We start from the raw sequence: 17,800 nt of genomic DNA, 5'->3' as shown, positions 1-17,800 counted from the left end.
CATTTTTGTGGTTTCTTATAGTAATTAGATTGAGATTTATTGGAAGGATGGTTATGATTAATACATTTTATTGTATATATACATACAGTGCCTACAAGTAGTATTCAACCCCCTGCAGATTTAGCAGGTTTACACATTTGGAATTAACTTGGCATTGTGACATTTGGACTGTAGATCAGCCTGGAAGTGTGAAATGCACTGCAGCAAAAAAGAATGTTATTTCTTTGTTTATTTTTTTTTTTAAATTGTGAAAAGTCTTTTCAGAGGGTCATTTATTATTCAACCCCTCAACCCACCAGAATTCTGTTTGGTTCCCTTAAAGTATTAAGAAGTAGTTCAGGCACAAAGAACAATGAGCTTCACATGTTTGGATTAATTATCTCTTTTTCCAGCCTTTTCTGACTATTTAAGACCCTCCCCAAACTTGTGAACAGCACTCAAACATGGTCAACATGGGAAAGACAAAGGAGCATTCCAAGGCCATCAGAGACAAGATCGTGGAGGGTCACAAGGCTGGCAAGGGGTACAAAACCCTTTCTAAGGAGTTGGGCCTACCTGTCTCCACTGTTGGGAGCATCATCCGGAAGTGGAAGGCTAATGGAACTACTGTTAGCCTTCCACGGCCTGGACAGCCTTTGAAAATTTCCTCCCGTGCCGAGGCCAGGCTTGTCCGAAGAGTCAAGGCTAACCCAAGGACAACAAGGAAGGAGCTCCGGGAAGATCTCATGGCAGTGGGGACATTGGTTTCAGTCAATACCATAAGTAACGTACTCCACCGCAATGGTCTCCGTTCCAGACGAGCCCGTAAGGTACCTTTACTTTCAAAGCGTCATGTCAAGGCTCGTCTACAGTTTGCTCATGATCACTTGGAGGACTCTGAGACTGACTGGTTCAAGGTTCTCTGGTCTGATGAGACCAAGATCGAGATCTTTGGTGCCAACCACACACGTGACGTTTGGAGACTGGATGGCACTGCATACGACCCCAAGAATACCATCCCTACAGTCAAGCATGGTGGTGGCAGCATCATGCTGTGGGGCTGTTTTTCAGCCAAGGGGCCTGGCCATCTGGTCCGCATCCATGGGAAGATGGATAGCACGGCCTACCTGGAGATTTTGGCCAAGAACCTCCGCTCCCCCATCAAGGATCTTAAGATGGGTCGTCATTTCATCTTCCAACAAGACAACGACCCAAAGCACACAGCCAAGAAAACCAAGGCCTGGTTCAAGAGGCAAAAAATCAAGGTGTTGCAGTGGCCTAGTCAGTCTCCTGACCTTAACACAATTGAAAACTTGTGGAAGGAGCTCAAGATTAAAGTCCACATGAGACACCCAAAGAACCTAGATAACTTGGAGAAGATCTGCATGGAGGAGTGGGCCAAGATAACTCCAGAGACCTGTGCCGGCCTGATCAGGTCTTATAAAAGACGATTATTAGCTGTAATTGCAAGCAAAGGTTATTCCACAAAATATTAAACCTAGGGGTTGAATAATAATTGACCCACACTTTTATGTTTAAAATTTATAAAAATGTAACTGAGCAACAAAACTTTTTGGTTTGTAAGATTTATACATCTGTTAATAAATCCTGCTCTTGTTTGAAGTTTGAAGGCTCTAACTTATTTGAATCTTATTAAACCTGCTAAATCTGCAGGGGGTTGAATACTACTTGTAGGCACTGTATATTCACATTCTCTGATGGATAAAAAAAAATTAAATTTCTTTGTTAGTTTCCTATTCTCAATACAAAAGTGGCTTCTCCTAGGTGTATATTAATTTATTCGGAACAAGAGATTATTTACGGGAACAATTCCAAAATTTTGAACATGAAAATGGATTATACTGTGTGAATTCTCAGATGAGCAAAAAGATTTGGTTTTGTAGTAAAACATTTTCCACATTCTGAACGTGAAAACTTTTTCTCTCCTGTGTGAGTACTTTTATGCCTAACGAGATCTCTTTTTTGAGAAAAACATTTCCCACATTTGTGACATGAACAATGAACATGGCTTTTCCCCTGTATGAAATTTCTAATGTGCAACAAGACTTGTTTTGTAGGTAAAATATTTCCCACACTCTGGACTTCAAAATGGCTTTTCCCCTGTGTGATCTCTGTTGTGTATCAGAAGACCTCTTTTGCAAGTAAAACATTTCATACATTCATGACATGAAAAAGACTTCTCCCCTGTGTGATTTCTCTGATGTGCAGTAAGACTTTCTTTCTTGGTAAAACATTTCTTGCATTTTGAACATGAAAATGGCTTCTCCCCCATGTTAATTCTTATATGTTTAACTTCTCCCCCTTGTGAGTTCTTATATGTTTAACGAGATATCCTTTGCAAGTAAAACATTTCCCACATTCAGGACATGAAAATGGCTTCTCTCGTGTGTGAATTTTCGCATGTGCATCAAGACCTCTTTTATATGTAAAATATTTCCCACATTCTGGACATGAAAATGGTTTCTCCCCTGTGTGAGTCCTCTGATGTATGCTAAGATTTTCTTTCTTGGTAAAACATTTGTCACATTCTGGACATGAAAATGGCTTCTCCCCTGTGTGAATTTTCTTATGTGCATCAAGATTTCTTTTATATGTAAAATATTTCTCACATTCTGGACATGAAAATGGCTTCTCCCCTGTGTGAACTTTCTTATGTGCATCAAGATTTCTTTTATCTGTAAAAGATTTCCCACATTCTAGACATGACCATAGCTTCTCTCCTGTGTGAATTCTCTGATGTACAGTTAGTTTTTGTTTCCTGGTAAAACATTTCCCACATTCTGAACATGTAAATGGATTCTCCCCCATGTGAGTGCTTTTATGGTTAACAAAATCTCGTTTGTAAGCAAAACATTTCCCACATTCTGGACATGAAAATGGTTTCTCTCCAGTGTGACTTCTCTGATGAACAGTAAGACTTTCTTTATTGTTAAAACATTTCTCACATTCTGAACATGAAAATGGCTTCTCCCCCGTGTGAGTTCTTATATGTTTAAAGAGTTGTCCTTTGTAAGTAAAACATTTCCCACATTCTGGACATGAAAATAGTTTCTCCCCTGTGTGAGTTCTCTGATGTCTGCTAAGACTTTCTTTCCTGGTAAAATGTTTGTCACATTCTTGACATGAAAATGGATTCTCCCCTGTGTGAGTTCTCTGATGTCTGCTAAGACTTTCTTTCCTGGTAAAATGTTTGTCACATTCTTGACATGAAAATGGATTCTCCCCTGTGTGAGTTTTCTTATGTGCATCAAGACTTTTTTTATATGTAAAATATTTCCCACATTCTGGACATGAAAATGGTTTCTCCCCTGTGTGAATTCTCTGATGTGCAGAAACATTAGCTTTCTTGTTAAAACATTTCCCACATACTGAACATGAAAATGGCTTTTCCCCTGTGTGAATTTTCTTATGTGCATCAAGACCTGTTTTATATGTAAAATATTTCCCACATTCTGGACATGAAAATGGTTTCTCCCCTGTGTGAGTTCTCTGATGTCTGCTAAGACTTTCTTTCCTGATAAAACGTTTGTCACATTCTGGACATGAAAATAGATTCTCCCCTGTGTGAATTTTCTTATGTGCATCAAAATTTGTTTTGCAGGTAAAATATTTTCCATGTTTGTTACATGAAAACGTCTTCTCCACTGTGTGAGTGTTTTTATGTTTAATGAGATCTCGTTTGTAAGTAAAATATTTCCCACATTCTGGACATGAAAATGGCTTCTCCCCCGTGTGAACTCTCTGATGTACAGTAAGATTTTCTTTCTTGGTAAAACATTTCCCACATTCTGAACATAAAAATGGCTTTTCCCCAGTATGAATTCTATGATGTGCAGTAAGGTTTGTTTTATTAGTAAAACATTTCCCACATTCGGAACATGAAAATGGTTTCTCCGCTATATGATTTTTTTCATGTTCAGCATCCTTTTTGTTATTTTCACTTTGTGTAGCTGCCTGGAACGAATCAGAAAATAGGACCTGTTGATCTGGAATAGATAACAGATTTTTGCCGTGAAGGCCTGACCGTTTATCTGTAATAAAGTGATACTGTTCATATATATATTCTGTGATACCATAATCAGCTTCTTCAAAATCCGTAAATGTCAGATGTCCCTCTGACGCACAGTCATCTGCCAAGGACAAAAACAGAAACAGTATTTTTTCGTTATAAATGCTGCCTTTTGAAATAAATCGTATTAAAAATTAATTACTAGCTGACATGAACGCAAGGACTAATAAATTATGTTAATAAGCCAAAAGGTTGCGCTCTTTCAATTTTTAGTTTCTCTTCTAATGCTAGCTGTCATAGATATAATGGTAAAATGGGATCAAAATCCATAAAGTCATCTCATAAGAGGAGACATGTCATCTTCATACTGAACATTGAAACATGTCTTAATTATAACTTGGGAAGGTAAAAAGAGTTTTGACTTCATTCCATTCAACTATGACTCCCTGATGTGAACAGGAACTGAAGTGGGTAACTGTTCTAGTCTTCACAGGAATTATAGCAGACTTTGTGGAGCCGGATTAATATTTTACAGATGGATAACGGCACATAGGGCATGGATCCATATCTATGGGAAACTAAATTCATCATAGGAAAAATCTCATTAATATCTCCTGCCTGGGACATCCAGGCGGGCAGATATCCTAAAAATTGGGGATCTTATAACTATTTGGGACCAAGCCACATCCCATTGACAAGCCCCAATCTGAGGTCACGCAGTGGAGGTATGTGGGCGTGACTTATCTAATAAAAGCAGATTTTGAATTATTGTCATTGACAGTCCTGGAAGACACAGTTCAATGTAGTTCTGTACCATAGCGACACTGATGGTCCACAGTGGCGACTGCTGCAGAGAGATCCAGGTGAATCAAAATGGAGTTTTACATTAACTAGGATGGAAGAGAGAGGATGTTTTATTAGTTGAACGGAATTACTTGGGCACTGTATGTTCGTTTAATTTGGGTACTGCATATTTGTATTATTTTGCAGGTTTGGACACTGTATGTATATGTATTTAGACACTGTATGTGGTCATTATTTGGTTTCTAATATTTGAGCTCTGTTAATTGGTATTATTTGGAGACCATATATTGTTATTATTTGGGCAATCTATGTTGGTATTTGTTTTGTTGGTATTATATGGACACTGTACATTACCATTATTATTATTCTTTGTGTGTATGGAGTGTCCAGATAAAGATAGCACCTCTGATGGAGGGATTGCCGTGTCCTTTCAGGACAGCTCGCCCATCTTTTGTCTTCATCTGATACTCAAATCTCACCTGAACCTCCAAGTAACTAGCAGGCAGCAGTGGGTACACCCTGGAACGCCGTCACCGTTGGTTTTGAGGCTTGCGGTGACAAAGGGTTTGCCTACCCATGCATGTGAAGGCATAATTCGGCAGACAGAAAAGCAGTTCCCAGCAAATCGCTATGGAAAAAGGAGAGGGTGCAGCGAGGAACACATAGGACACTGCCGGCCATTTATTGCATACTGACCCATCTCAAAGTAATCTTGACAAGCTCTTACCACTAGGGCTCGATAGGCACGGATGGATGAGTAAAGGTACCTTCACACTAAGCGACGCTGCAGCGATATAGACAACGATGCCGATCGCTGCAGCGTCGCTGTTTGGTCGCTGGAGAGCTGTCACACAGACAGCTCTCCAGTGACCAACGATGCCGAGGTCCTCAGGTAACCAGGGTAAACATTGGGTTGCTAAGCGCAGGGCCGCACTTAGTTACCCGATGTTTACCCAGGTTACCATCGTAAAAGTAAAAAAAATAAACAGTACATACTTACATTCGCATCCCCCGGCGTCCGCTTCCCTGCACTGACTGAGTGCTGGCCCTAACAGCAGAGCGGTGACGTCACCGCTGTGCTGTACTTTCACTTTACGGACGGCGCTCAGTCAGTGCAGGAAGTGGACGCCGGGGGACGCGAATGTAAGTATGTACTGTTTGTTTTTTTTACTTTTACAATGGTAACCAGGGTAAATATCGGGTAAATAAGTGCGGCCCTGCGCTTAGTAACCCGATATTTATCCTGGTTACCATTGTAAAACATCGCTGGTATCGTTGCTTTTGCTGTCAAACACAACGATACACGGCGATCTGACGACCAAATAAAGTTCTGAACTTTAACCAACGACCAGCGATATCACAGCAGGATCCTGATCGCTGCTGCCTGTCAAACTCAACGATATCGCTAGCCAGGACGCTGCAACGTCACGGATCGCTAGCGATATCGTTTAGTGTGAAGGTACCTTAAGGCTGACGAGATGCACAACGCTTGCTCACTTTAATCCAAGTCAAGCGCAAATCATGACATCAATCACTGCTCTTCAAAGTCCTGTGGCGATGGGGGAGCGGTGAATCAGCAGGTGTGGAATCACTGTAAGTTGTAGTCACGACCTGCATACAGGTGGCTCAGGTCATAGGGTTACTCCTCACTGGACCAAAGCAGCGGTGGAGTTCGGCAGCCCTCTGGGTGTCTGAGCAGCCCTATTTAGGATCACTTTGCTCACCTCATTTGAAGAAAAGGCTAGAAATGATGCCTCAAACATAGTTTGCTTCATCTTCACATGGCTAGCCAACCGCAGCAGGTGGGTATCCCTCATAGAAGTAAACACACAAAGAAAAAAAAATCGTAGTTACTTACCGATAACGGTATTTCTCTGATCCCATGATGGCACCACGGAGAGAGGGGATCCACCCCACCGGGACAGGAAGCCTACAGATAAAAAGGCGGTACCTCTCGCTCGCATCAGTTGGTTTACAGAGCATTAACAGAACTACAGACTGCAACTTGAACGGCTATACAAAAATATTTAACATAAAAATAAGCTTAATAGAGGCACCGCGTGGCTATTTTCCAAACTAACTAATTTCAGTGTGCACACCCACACGTGAAGGGAGGGAATGTACGGGTGCCATCATGGGATCAGAGAAATACCATTATTGGTAAGTAAAGAACGTAGAGGCAGAAGACCAAGCAGCAGCTCTACATATCTGCTCTATAGAGGCGCCGGCTCTCTCTGCCCAGGAACTCGCCACTGCTCTGGTTGAATGGGCTCTTATCTCTTCCGGAACGGCTGCCCCACATGAGGAATATTATAAGGTGATAGTGTCTCTTATCCACCTTGCCAGTGTGGCCTTCGATGCTTTTTGTCCTTTCCGTGGACCCTGGAAGCATACAAAAAAAGAGACCTATCCTTCCTACACTCCCACGTAGCTACCAGATACTGGATTAGGCATCTCTTCACGTCTAACGTATGTAGAACTTCTCCCCCCTTACTTTTGGGATTGGGGCAGAAGGAGGGTAGTGAAATTTCTTGCTACCTGTGAAACCGTGATGCCACTTTCGAAAGATAGGCTGGGTCGGTTTTAAGGACAACTCTATCCTCCAGTATCTGTGTGAAAGGCAGGTATGCTGACAAAGCCTGAATATCGCTAATTCTATGTGCTGTGACAAAACACTCCGGGATCGCCTTTGCTGGGGTCAAAGGTCACGTAGTTTGTGCATTAAACTCTAAGGCGTACAGCAGGATTCTGAGTAGACTGACCGTAGGTCAGGTTTATTAACGTGAAAGCAATCATAAAACAAAACATAAACATAAATCCTTGCCTGTCCGGCACTAACTAAACAAACACGTTTCTAACTAACAACTGGGGGGGCTTCTCCCACCCAGCTAACATTACACAGTGCATGAGCACAGCTCCACTCACGTTTGTCTCACACAGACAGGCATTCTGTGTGCCCCAGGCTGACACCTGAAACCTCCAGCTAGTCAGCCTTTATTCCTGCACTTATTAACCCCTCGGTATCCTGAAGATACTGAGCGGCCTAATTCACATAGGACAAATACCTGGGCGAGATATACCTGCCCCCGACTACCAGACCGACATGACTCTTACATATCCTCCCCCCCTGCTCAGACCACTCAGGTCGAACAAGAATACTCTCGAAACAGTGCACGCGGGACAGGGCATAAGCGTTCCCCATTTGCACCCCGGGGCGGTGCTCCACCGTGAAAGAGTAAGCCTGCAGGGCAAGGAACCACCGGGTTACCCGACTATTACGGTCCTTGTGGAGGTGCATCCACTTGAGAGGGGCATGATCCGTGACCAGCCTAAACTTCCTACCTGCCAGGTAATATTTGAGGGAGTCGAGAGCCCATTTGATGGCTAGGCACTCTTTTTCAATCACGGCATACCTCTGCTCATGTACATTCAGTTTCCGACTGAGGTAGAGGACCGGGTGCTCGACTCCGTCCCTTACCTGGGAAAGTACAGCTCCGACACCAGTATCAGAAGCATCAGTTTGCACCACAAACTCGCTGCTGAAATCAGGAGTCACTAGTACGGGCTGAGAGCACAAAGCCCATTTCAGACTGTGGAAGGCCTCTTCAGCCGCTGAGGTCCATTTTACCATGACGGAATCCCTCCCTTTGGTAAGATCCGTCAAGGGGGTAGCCATGGCCGCAAAGTTGGGTATGAACCGGCGATAATAGCCGGCAATGCCCAGGAAAGCTTGAACTTGTTTCTTGTTCACTGGTTGCGGCCAGCCCTGAATTGCCTGTATTTTGTTGATCTGGGGTTTAACCACTCCTCTGCCAATCACGTAGCCCAAGTATCGGGCTTCTTCAAGGCCGATGTAACATTTCTTGGGATTCGCCGTTAAGCCTGCGTCTCTCAGGTCATCAATCACCGCCTGTACCTTCCGGAGGTGAGCTTCCCAGTCCACGCTGTAAATTATGATGTCGTCTAGGTAGGCAGAAGCGTACTGCCTGTGGGGCCTCAAGACTCGATCCATCAACCTCTGGAACGTTGCTGGGGCTCCGTGAAGTCCAAACGGCATGTAGATATACTGGAACAGCCCTTCTGGTGTAGCAAATGCCGTCTTCTCTCTGGCCGCCTCGGCCAGAGGGATCTGCCAGTACCCCTTTGTTAGATCCAGGGTCGTAATATATCGGGCTTTACCCAGCCGATCGATCAACTCATCGACCCAGGGCATAGGATAGGCATCAAATTTAGAAACCGCATTCAGTTTCCTAAAGTCATTGCAAAACCATATAGAGCCATCCGGCTTAGGTATCAACACGATTGGACTGGACCAGGCGCTGTGCGACTCTTCAATGACTCCTAAGTCCAACATTGCCTTCACGTCCCGGGAGACGGCTTCACGGCGTGCTTCCGGAATCCGGTATGGCTTCACATGAACTGTGACACCAGGCTCTGTGACAATCTCATGTTTCACTAGCCTAGTCTGGCCAGGTTTTTCCAAGAAAAACTGTTGGTTCTGTAACAAAAACTGCTTAACCTCAGATTTTTGTTGTTCAGACAGAGTCTCGGCAATCTGCACCTCCGGTACGGTAGGTGAGCAAACCGGACGGGGCAGATCCGCTGTTAGGGCAGCGCGGTCTTTCCAGGGTTTTATCAGATTCACATGATAAATCTGTTCTGGTTTTCTCTTACCAGGCTGGTGCACTTTATAGTTCACTTCTCCAACTCGTTCCATGACCTCAAAGGGGCCCTGCCATTTCGCAAGAAATTTACTATCCACCGTAGGGATTAGGATCAACACCCTATCCCCGGGTGCAAACGTACGGACCTTGGCGCCTCTATCATAACTTTGCCTCTGGGCTCCCTGGGCCTGTAACATATGTTCCCTAACAAGGGGCATGACAGCAGCAATCCGGTCCTGCATTTGCGTTACATGGTCTATCACCATTTTAAAGGGAGTGACTTGACCTTCCCAGGTTTCTTTTGCGACGTCCAACAGTCCACGGGGACGACGGGCGTATAATAGCTCGAAAGGCGAGAATCCTGTGGAAGACTGGGGAACTTCCCTAATGGCAAACAGCAAATAGGGTAACAAGTAATCACAGTTCTTCCCATCTTTGTCTATCGCCTTCCGGAGCATCTGTTTTAAGGTTTTATTGAACCGCTCAACCAGGCCATCTGTTTGAGGGTGATAGACAGACGTACGCAACTGGTCTATTTGTAAGAGCCTGCAGAGCTCCTTCATCACCCTTGACATAAAGGGAGTCCCCTGGTCGGTGAGTATCTGTTTTGGAATTCCCACCCGACTAAACACTTGTACCAACTCTTTGGCGATCGTTTTGGTAGCAGTGTTACGCGAAGGGATGGCTTCTGGGTAACGAGTGGCATAGTCCATGATGACGAGGATATGTTGATGCCCACGTGCGGACCGGGGAAGGGGCCCAACCAAATCCATCCCAATTCTCTCAAATGGGACCCCAATAATAGGGAGGGGTACCAAAGGGCTACAGAACCGAGGTTTAGGTGCCGAGATTTGGCACTCTGGACAGGACTCACAATAGTTACGCACATCATTGTGTATTCCAGGCCACACAAAACAATGCAATATCCTTTCTGTGGTTTTTTGTACCCCCAGATGTCCCCCCATTATATGTCCGTGGGCCAGGTCCAGTACCTTCCGCCGATAAGATTTGGGTACCACTAACTGTTGCACAGTGTCTTGCCCTTTTTTTCTATCTGGTAGAGTAAATCATTCTCAAGAACCATGTACGGGTACGCTAGCCTAGTGTCAGGTTCTACGGGTACGCTATCTATCACTTTTACATTTTTCCTAGCCTGAGTCAGGGTAGGATCTTTCATTTGTTCGCTGTGGAAGTCATCCAACTGAACTCCCAAATCTGGTAGGCAGGGTGCTGGATGGCTGTCTGCCTCCGCCTCTCGCTGAGTTTCCTCAGTTTCCCCCGCCATAACTGAGAAGGGGAACTGAAGGTTAGATTCAATAACCTCCCCAGCAACATCTTCCTGTGGGGTCTCGTCTAGGAACTCGGGACCTCCCGATGGCATGGGGGAAGGTTCACAGCTACCGTGAAGGAGCAACTGATTCTCCCATAACTGCCAGAAATGGGGAAAATCCCTACCCAGGATTATATCATGTAACAATGCAGGAACGAGTCCCACTTTGTGTTGCACAGACCCATAGGGAGTGGAAATCGGTATGACCGCTGTTAGGTATGAGCAGGTGTCACCATGCACACACGTTACAGAGAATTTATCAGACGAACCAGACGGAAGTGCCACCAGACTAGCTTTCACCAGAGTCACCACACTTCCAGAGTGTAGCAACGCCACAACACTTTTCCCATCAACAGATAATTCACACAGGTGTTTTGCTGTATCATTTTGGCCCGCATTCACATTCACCAGCCGTGTAACCAAAGACATGCGTTTCTTAGAGTCTATAACATCACACTGCATGGGTTCAGTGGTAACAGGACAGTTTGCAGAAACATGGCCCTTCTCACGGCAACGGAAACACCTAACAGGCCCCCTACTGAGACCACCGTCCCATACTCTCGGTCTCGGAGTGCGAGCAGTCCCGGGTTCCTCCCCCACAGTTTTTGGCGATTTTCCTTCACCCGTAGTCGCTGGAACAGTCTTACCGGTTCCACGAGGAGAAGGCACAGACCGGGTGCTAGTGGTTTCGTCGGGGAGTCCTTCTGCCACGGAATAACGTTCGACCAACTCCACAAGTTGATCCGCTGTCGTGGGATTTCCTTGGCTTACCCACTTTTTCAGCGCTGGAGGTAGCACTCTCAGATACTTGTCCAGGACAACCCGCTGGATTATTTCTGGGGTTGTCAGTACCTCGGGTTGCAGCCATTTCTTTGTCAAGTAGATCAGGTCGAACATCTGAGACCGCGGCGGTTTATCTGGCTGGTATGTCCACTGGTGTACCCTCTGCGCACGGACAGCCGTCGTCACACCTAGCCGGGCCAGGATCTCAACTTTCAGCTTCTCAAAGTCCTGAGCGACTTCCGGGTCCAAGTCATGGTAAGCTTTTTGGGCCTCGCCGGAGAGAAACGGAGCAATCAAATCGGCCCATCGTGCCTTCGGCCACTTCTCCCTCAGCGCCGTCCGCTCAAACGTTGTCAGGTACGCCTCGATGTCATCTTCTGCGGTCAACTTTTGCCAGTATCGACTCACATGGATCCTTCTGGACTCTGCTTCCGGGTCCACCTCAGGCATGCTCACTAGGCGCTGCACCACCTGTTGGAGAAGCTGGCGGTCTGCAACCGTCATGTCCATTAACTCCTTCAGCTGTGCGGCCATCAAGCGATTAGCTTCATGCTGTGCGGCAGTAGCTTGCTGCTGTACGGCAGTGGACTGTACCAGGGCTTTCACCACGTCTTCCATACTGTCGCCTGTACCACGCGATGCCCACGTTCTCCACCACAATGTGACAAAACACTCCGGGATCGCCTTTGCTGGGGTCAAAGGTCACGTGGTTTGTGCATTAAACTCTAAGGCGTACAGCAGGATTCTGAGTAGACTGACCGTAGGTCAGGTTTATTAACGTGAAAGCAATCATAAAACAAAACATAAACATAAATCCTTGCCTGTCCGGCACTAACTAAACAAACACGTTCCTAACTAACAACTGGGGGGGCTTCTCCCACCCAGCTAACATTACACAGTGCATGAGCACAGCTCCACTCACGTTTGTCTCACACAGACAGGCATTCTGTGTGCCCCAGGCTGACACCTGAAACCTCCAGCTGGTCAGCCTTTATTCCTGCACTTATTAACCCCTCGGTATCCTGAAGATACTGAGCGGCCTAATTCACATAGGACAAATACCTGGGCGAGATATACCTGCCCCCGACTACCAGACCGACATGACTCTTACAGTGCTGATGTTAAAGCTATGAGCAGGGAGGTTTTAAGGGATATACCGTATATATTCGAGTATAAGCTGACCCGAGTATAAGCCGAGACACCTAATTTTGCCACAAAAAAACTGGGAAAACTTAATGACTCGAGTATAAGCCTAGGGTGGGAAATGCAGCAGCTTCTGGTAAATTTCAAAAATAAAAATAGACACCAATAAAAGTAAAATTAATTGAGACATCAGTAGGTTGTGTTTTTGAATATCCATATTGAATCAGGAGCCCCATATAATGCTCCATAAAGTTTATGATGGGCCCCATAAGATGCTGCATACAAAAAATATGCCCCATATAATGCTGTACAAAGGATGATTATGGCCCCATAAGATGCTAAATAGAAACATTTGCCCCATAAAATGCTGCACAAAGGTTGATTATGGCCCCATAAGATGCTCCATAGAAACATTTGCCCCATATAATGCTGCACAAAGGTTCATTATGGCCCCATAAGATACTCCATAGAAACATTTACCCCATATAATGCGGCACAAAGGTTGATTATGGCCCCATAAGATGCTCCATAGACACATTTGCGCCATATAATGCTGCACAAAGGTTGATTATGGCCCCATAAGATGCTCCATAGAATATTATTATTACTAGATTGTGGCCCGATTCTAACGCATCGGGTATTCTGGAATATGCATGTCCCCGTAGTATATGGACAATGATGATTCCAGAATTCGCGGCAGACTGTGCCCGTCGCTGATTGGTCGAGGCAACCTTTATGACATCATCGTCGCCATGGCAACCATTATGACATCTACGTCGATACTGTGCCCGTCGCTGATTGGTCGAGGCCTGGCGGCCTCGACCAATCAGACGTGGGATTTCCATTATGACATCATCGTCGCCATGCTGTGCCCGTCGCTGATTGGTCGAGGCCTGGCGGCCTTGACCAATCAGAGATGCGGGATTTCCAGGACAGACAGACAGACAGACGGAAAAACCCTTAGACAATTATATATATAGATTATTTATTTATATAGCACCATTGATTCCATGGTGCTGTACATGAGAAGGGGTTACATACAAGTTACAGATATCACTTACAGTAAACAAACTAACAATGACAGACTGATACAGAAGGGCGAGAATCCTGCCCTTGCGGGCATACATTCTACAGGATTATGGGGAAGGAGACAATAGGTTGAGGGTTGCTGCAGCTCCGGTGTTGGTGAGGCGGTAGCTTCAGTAGTGATGAGGAGGCAGCGGGGTCAGTGCAGGCTGTAGGTTTTCCTGAAGAGATGGGTTTTCAGGTTCTGTCTGAAGGATCCGAATGTGGATGATAGTCGGACGTGTTGGGGCAAAGAATTCCAGAGGATGGGGGATATTCGTGAGAAGTCTTGGAGGCGATTGGATGAGGAGCGAACAAGTGTGGAGGAGAAGGAGGTCTTGGGAGGACCGGAGATTACGTGAGGGAAGATATCGGGAGATTAGTTCAGAGATATATGGAGGAGACAGGTTATGGATGGCTTTGTAGGTCAGTATTAGTAATTTGAACTGGATACGCTGAGAGAATGGGACCCAGTGAAGAGATTTGCAGAGGGGGCAAGCAGAGGAATAGCAAGGAGAGAGATGAATTAGTCGGGCAGCAGAGTTAAGGATGGACTGGAGAGGTGCAAGGGTGTTAGCAGGGAGGCCGCAGAAAAGGATGTTGCAGTAGTCAAGGCGGAAGATGATGAGGGCATGCACAAGCATTTTAGTACATTGACGGTTGAGGAAAGGACGGATTCTGGAGATGTTTTTGAGCTGGAGGCGACAGGAGGTAGAAAGAGCTTGGATGTGCGCTTTGAAGGACAGGACAGAGTGGAAGGTTACTCCGAGGCAGTGGACTTCCGGTACGGGGGAAAGCATGATGTCATTGATTGTCAAAGAGCAAGTTAGATGAGAGGTGGGAGGAAAGTTCAGAGTGGATGTGCTGCTCCAGTAGTTTGGAAGAGAATGGGAGCAGTGATATTGGGCGATAGCTGGACATAGCAGTTGGATCGAGGGTTGGCTTTTAAGGATAGGCGTGATTGTGGCATGTTTGAAAGCAGAAGGGAAGGTGCCAGAAGATAATGATAGGTTGAAGAGGTAGGTTAGGGATGGGATAAGTGGGGTGGTGAGGTTGGGGAGGAGGAAGAGGTCCTAGGACAAAGCCTTGAGGGACACCAACAGAGAGGGAACGAGATGAAGAGGTAGTATGGGAGTAGGAAATGTTAAATGTGCGGTTGGTAAGGTATGAGGAGATCCAGGATAGGGCGATGTCTTTGACACCAAAGGAAAGGCTAGGATTTGGCTTTTATCCTAAGTCATATTGCATGACTCGTTAAAGGGTTGATTGTGACTTGTAGGATTGCTACTTCCAACAGGTGGCGCTATAGAGTTAAGTCCTCTTTTTCTCAGAAGAGGCAATTTGCATAGGAAAGCCTTGACACCAAAGGCTATTGGCGGGAAGGCATAAGTCTAAGTTCACATTTGCGGTCAGCGCCGCAGCGTCGGGCGCCGCAGCATCGGCGCATGCATCATGCGCCCCTATATTTAACATGGGGGCGCATGGACATGCGTCGCACTTGAGTTTTGCGCCGCATGCGTCCGGGCGCAGAGGACGCAGCAAGTTGCATTTTTGCTGCGTCCAAAATCAATGAAAAAAAGGACGCATGCGGCGCAAAACGTAGCGTTGTGCATGCATTCACATTTGCGTTGTGCGTTGAGTCGCCGACGCTGCGGCGCACAACGCAAATGTGAACGTAGCCTATGCTAGATGGTAATTCCAGGGTACCTTAAGAGCGTCTAGAGTAATTGGGCTCCCCCAGGGATCGATTGAGCAGAAAGCCTCAATTTTCTGGTTTCGGCTGTTTGCAAACAGGTCTATCACTGGCCAACCCCAAAGTTCTATGATCTGATTGAATACTGTCTGATTCAGTTCCACTCCCCTTGTCTCAGTTGTGTTCAACTTAGGAAATCTGCCGTCCGATTTTCTGTGGCCTTTATGTGGAATGCTGACAACAAACCTAAGCTGGTCTCTGCTAGATGAAGGATGGACTTTGTCAGGTCCATCAAGGACCAAGATCTGGTGCCCCCCTGGTGGTTTAGATATGCTACCACCACTTGGTTGTCCGAGAACACCCTTACAAGTTTTACCGCTAACAGTTCCTTCATGTTTGAAGAAGCTAACTTTTGTTCCTCTGACCAAGGACCTTGGGTTATCTGATCTCCTAGGTGCACACCCCACCCCCAGGGGCTTGCGACAGTGGTTAGGGTTTGGGATATTGGCCATACCCAGGGAACACCTCTGGCTAAATTATTTGAATCTGCCCATCTGCCCACTGATGAGATGTTTAACCCTAGAATGCATACCTGGGGCCTCGCAGGCCTGCCAGGTTACTTGTTTTCTATTTTCTGTAAAAGTACTTTAGTTAGAATTTTGAAAATCTAGGTAATCCTCAGGTATATAGTTGTTAGTAATTTCCAGTTATTCATATATTTTTATGTTACAGACATTTCGGTATAACAACCTTTTTTTGGGACTACCCCATATTCACGCACCTGGGGCCTTTTAGGCCTGTACTAGGTTTACATGTGATACTCAGTCTTTTTGTCTGTATTGTTGCTGGGGAAGAACTTTTGACTCTGCTATTGCTGGGAAGAGTATATATTCAGTATATGCCCAGTAAGCCAGCTAAGTATGGCATAAAAATTTTCTGGATGTGCGATTCAGCAAGCTATTATGGGATGAATGGTCTGATTTACTGTGGCAAAGAAGCTGATGCTCCAGTCCAGAAAGACCTATGTTCCGACATAGTAAAAACACTTGCTCTACCAATTTTCAATTCAGGAAAAAATATTACAATGGATAATTACTTTACCAATTTTGAAATGGCCAACTTTTTGCTTCAAAAGCAACTTACACTTGTTGGTACTATGAGGCCAAACCGCCGCAAAATTCCTCCAATCATGAAGCACAATGCACAGCGAACAATCTACGAGAGTGTATTCGGTTTCTGCAATCAAGCAACAATGGTGTCTTATACCGAAATGCCTATAACATAAAAATATATGAACAACTGGAAATTACTAACAACTATATACCTGAGGAATACCTAGAGTTTCAAAATTCTAACTAAAGTAATTTTACAGAAAATAGAAAACAAGTAAACTGGCAGGCCTGAGAGGCCCCAGGTATGTGTCCGCCAGCCTTAGCTGGCGTCATCAGGAGGTCAGATCCTTTACGGAATCCCGTCCTGGCGGACCCCTGCACTAGTGGGAATGCATCCTTACTTTGCAATAAACTTTGAAAAGTATTTTTATTTGAGTTATTCCATGATAATTGTAAACAGGCCTAAAAGGCCCCAGGTGCGTGAATGTGTAGATTTCTATGGGTATGCGTTCTAGGGTTAACCACCCTTCTAAATTCCTGCCTAAGGATGCTCCTGCTTCTAATATTTCCCATTGTAGATATCGGGTATGGGCTTGGGCCCACTGGACCGCTGGAATATAAGCGGTCATCGATCCCAGCAGAGACATTGCCTTCCGCAAGGTGGTGACAGGGGAGTCTCTCATATGTGATACCAGCTGTATCATATTTTGAATTTTCCCCTGTGGGAGATGACATTCTTGATTGTTTGAGTCTAGGATTATCCCCAAGTACTCTTGCACCTGACTCTGTATGATTCGGGTTTTGGATAAATTCAACAGCCATCCCAGACTCGTCAGTGACCTCATACCTTTGTCTAGCTGTTGTTTGCAATGATGAGAGGAAACACCTATTACCAGGAGTTCGTCCAGATATGGAACTATCAGAATGTTTTGTTCTCTTATGTGGGCCATAACTTCTGTCATTATTTTGGTAAATACCCTTGGAGCAATGGCCAGGCCAAAGGGGAGTGCCCTGTATTGGTAATGTTTTAAATTCCCCCTGAATTTTCACTGCCACTCTGAGAAATTTGGGATGGTCCTTGTGGATGGGTACATGATAGTACGTGTCTCTAAAGTCTAACACAATCATAAAACAAGATGGGAAAAGCATTCTCACAGATTTTATTGTTTCCATTTTAAAATGTTGGGTTTACAGAAA

At 45.2% G+C, this 17,800-nt stretch overlaps 3 protein-coding genes across 7 annotated transcripts in view; all 3 read right to left on the bottom strand.

Annotated features, from left to right (window-relative positions):
• The window catches only part of LOC143766268 (uncharacterized), a 211,950-nt gene that overhangs the window by 61,256 nt on the left and 132,894 nt on the right, over positions 1–17,800 (bottom strand). The gene's annotated exons all lie outside the window — the stretch shown is intronic.
• The window catches only part of LOC143766270 (uncharacterized), a 246,911-nt gene that overhangs the window by 130,145 nt on the left and 98,966 nt on the right, over positions 1–17,800 (bottom strand). The gene's annotated exons all lie outside the window — the stretch shown is intronic.
• Positions 1,681–17,800, bottom strand: part of LOC143766267 (uncharacterized) — a 47,748-nt gene continuing 31,628 nt past the window's right edge. The window contains exons 11-13 of one of the 5 annotated variants that reach the window (XM_077253801.1): positions 6,672–6,743; positions 4,074–4,130; positions 1,681–3,986 (exon numbers count right to left, since the gene is read on the bottom strand). In XM_077253801.1, the coding sequence (XP_077109916.1) occupies positions 2,281–3,986; positions 4,074–4,130; positions 6,672–6,743 (1,835 nt within the window). In that variant the 3' untranslated portion in view covers positions 1,681–2,280. Of the gene's footprint in view, positions 4,131–6,671; positions 6,744–17,800 lie in introns of all 5 variants that reach the window. The other 4 variants (XM_077253802.1, XM_077253798.1, XM_077253803.1 and 1 more) reach the window with 4 other exon arrangements.

Source organism: Ranitomeya variabilis, chromosome 4 (assembly GCF_051348905.1).
Source record: "Ranitomeya variabilis isolate aRanVar5 chromosome 4, aRanVar5.hap1, whole genome shotgun sequence".
Lineage (NCBI taxonomy): Eukaryota > Metazoa > Chordata > Amphibia > Anura > Dendrobatidae > Ranitomeya > Ranitomeya variabilis.
The sequence above is the reverse complement of the archived record's forward strand: the minus strand, read 5'-3'. Positions and strand labels throughout refer to the sequence as shown.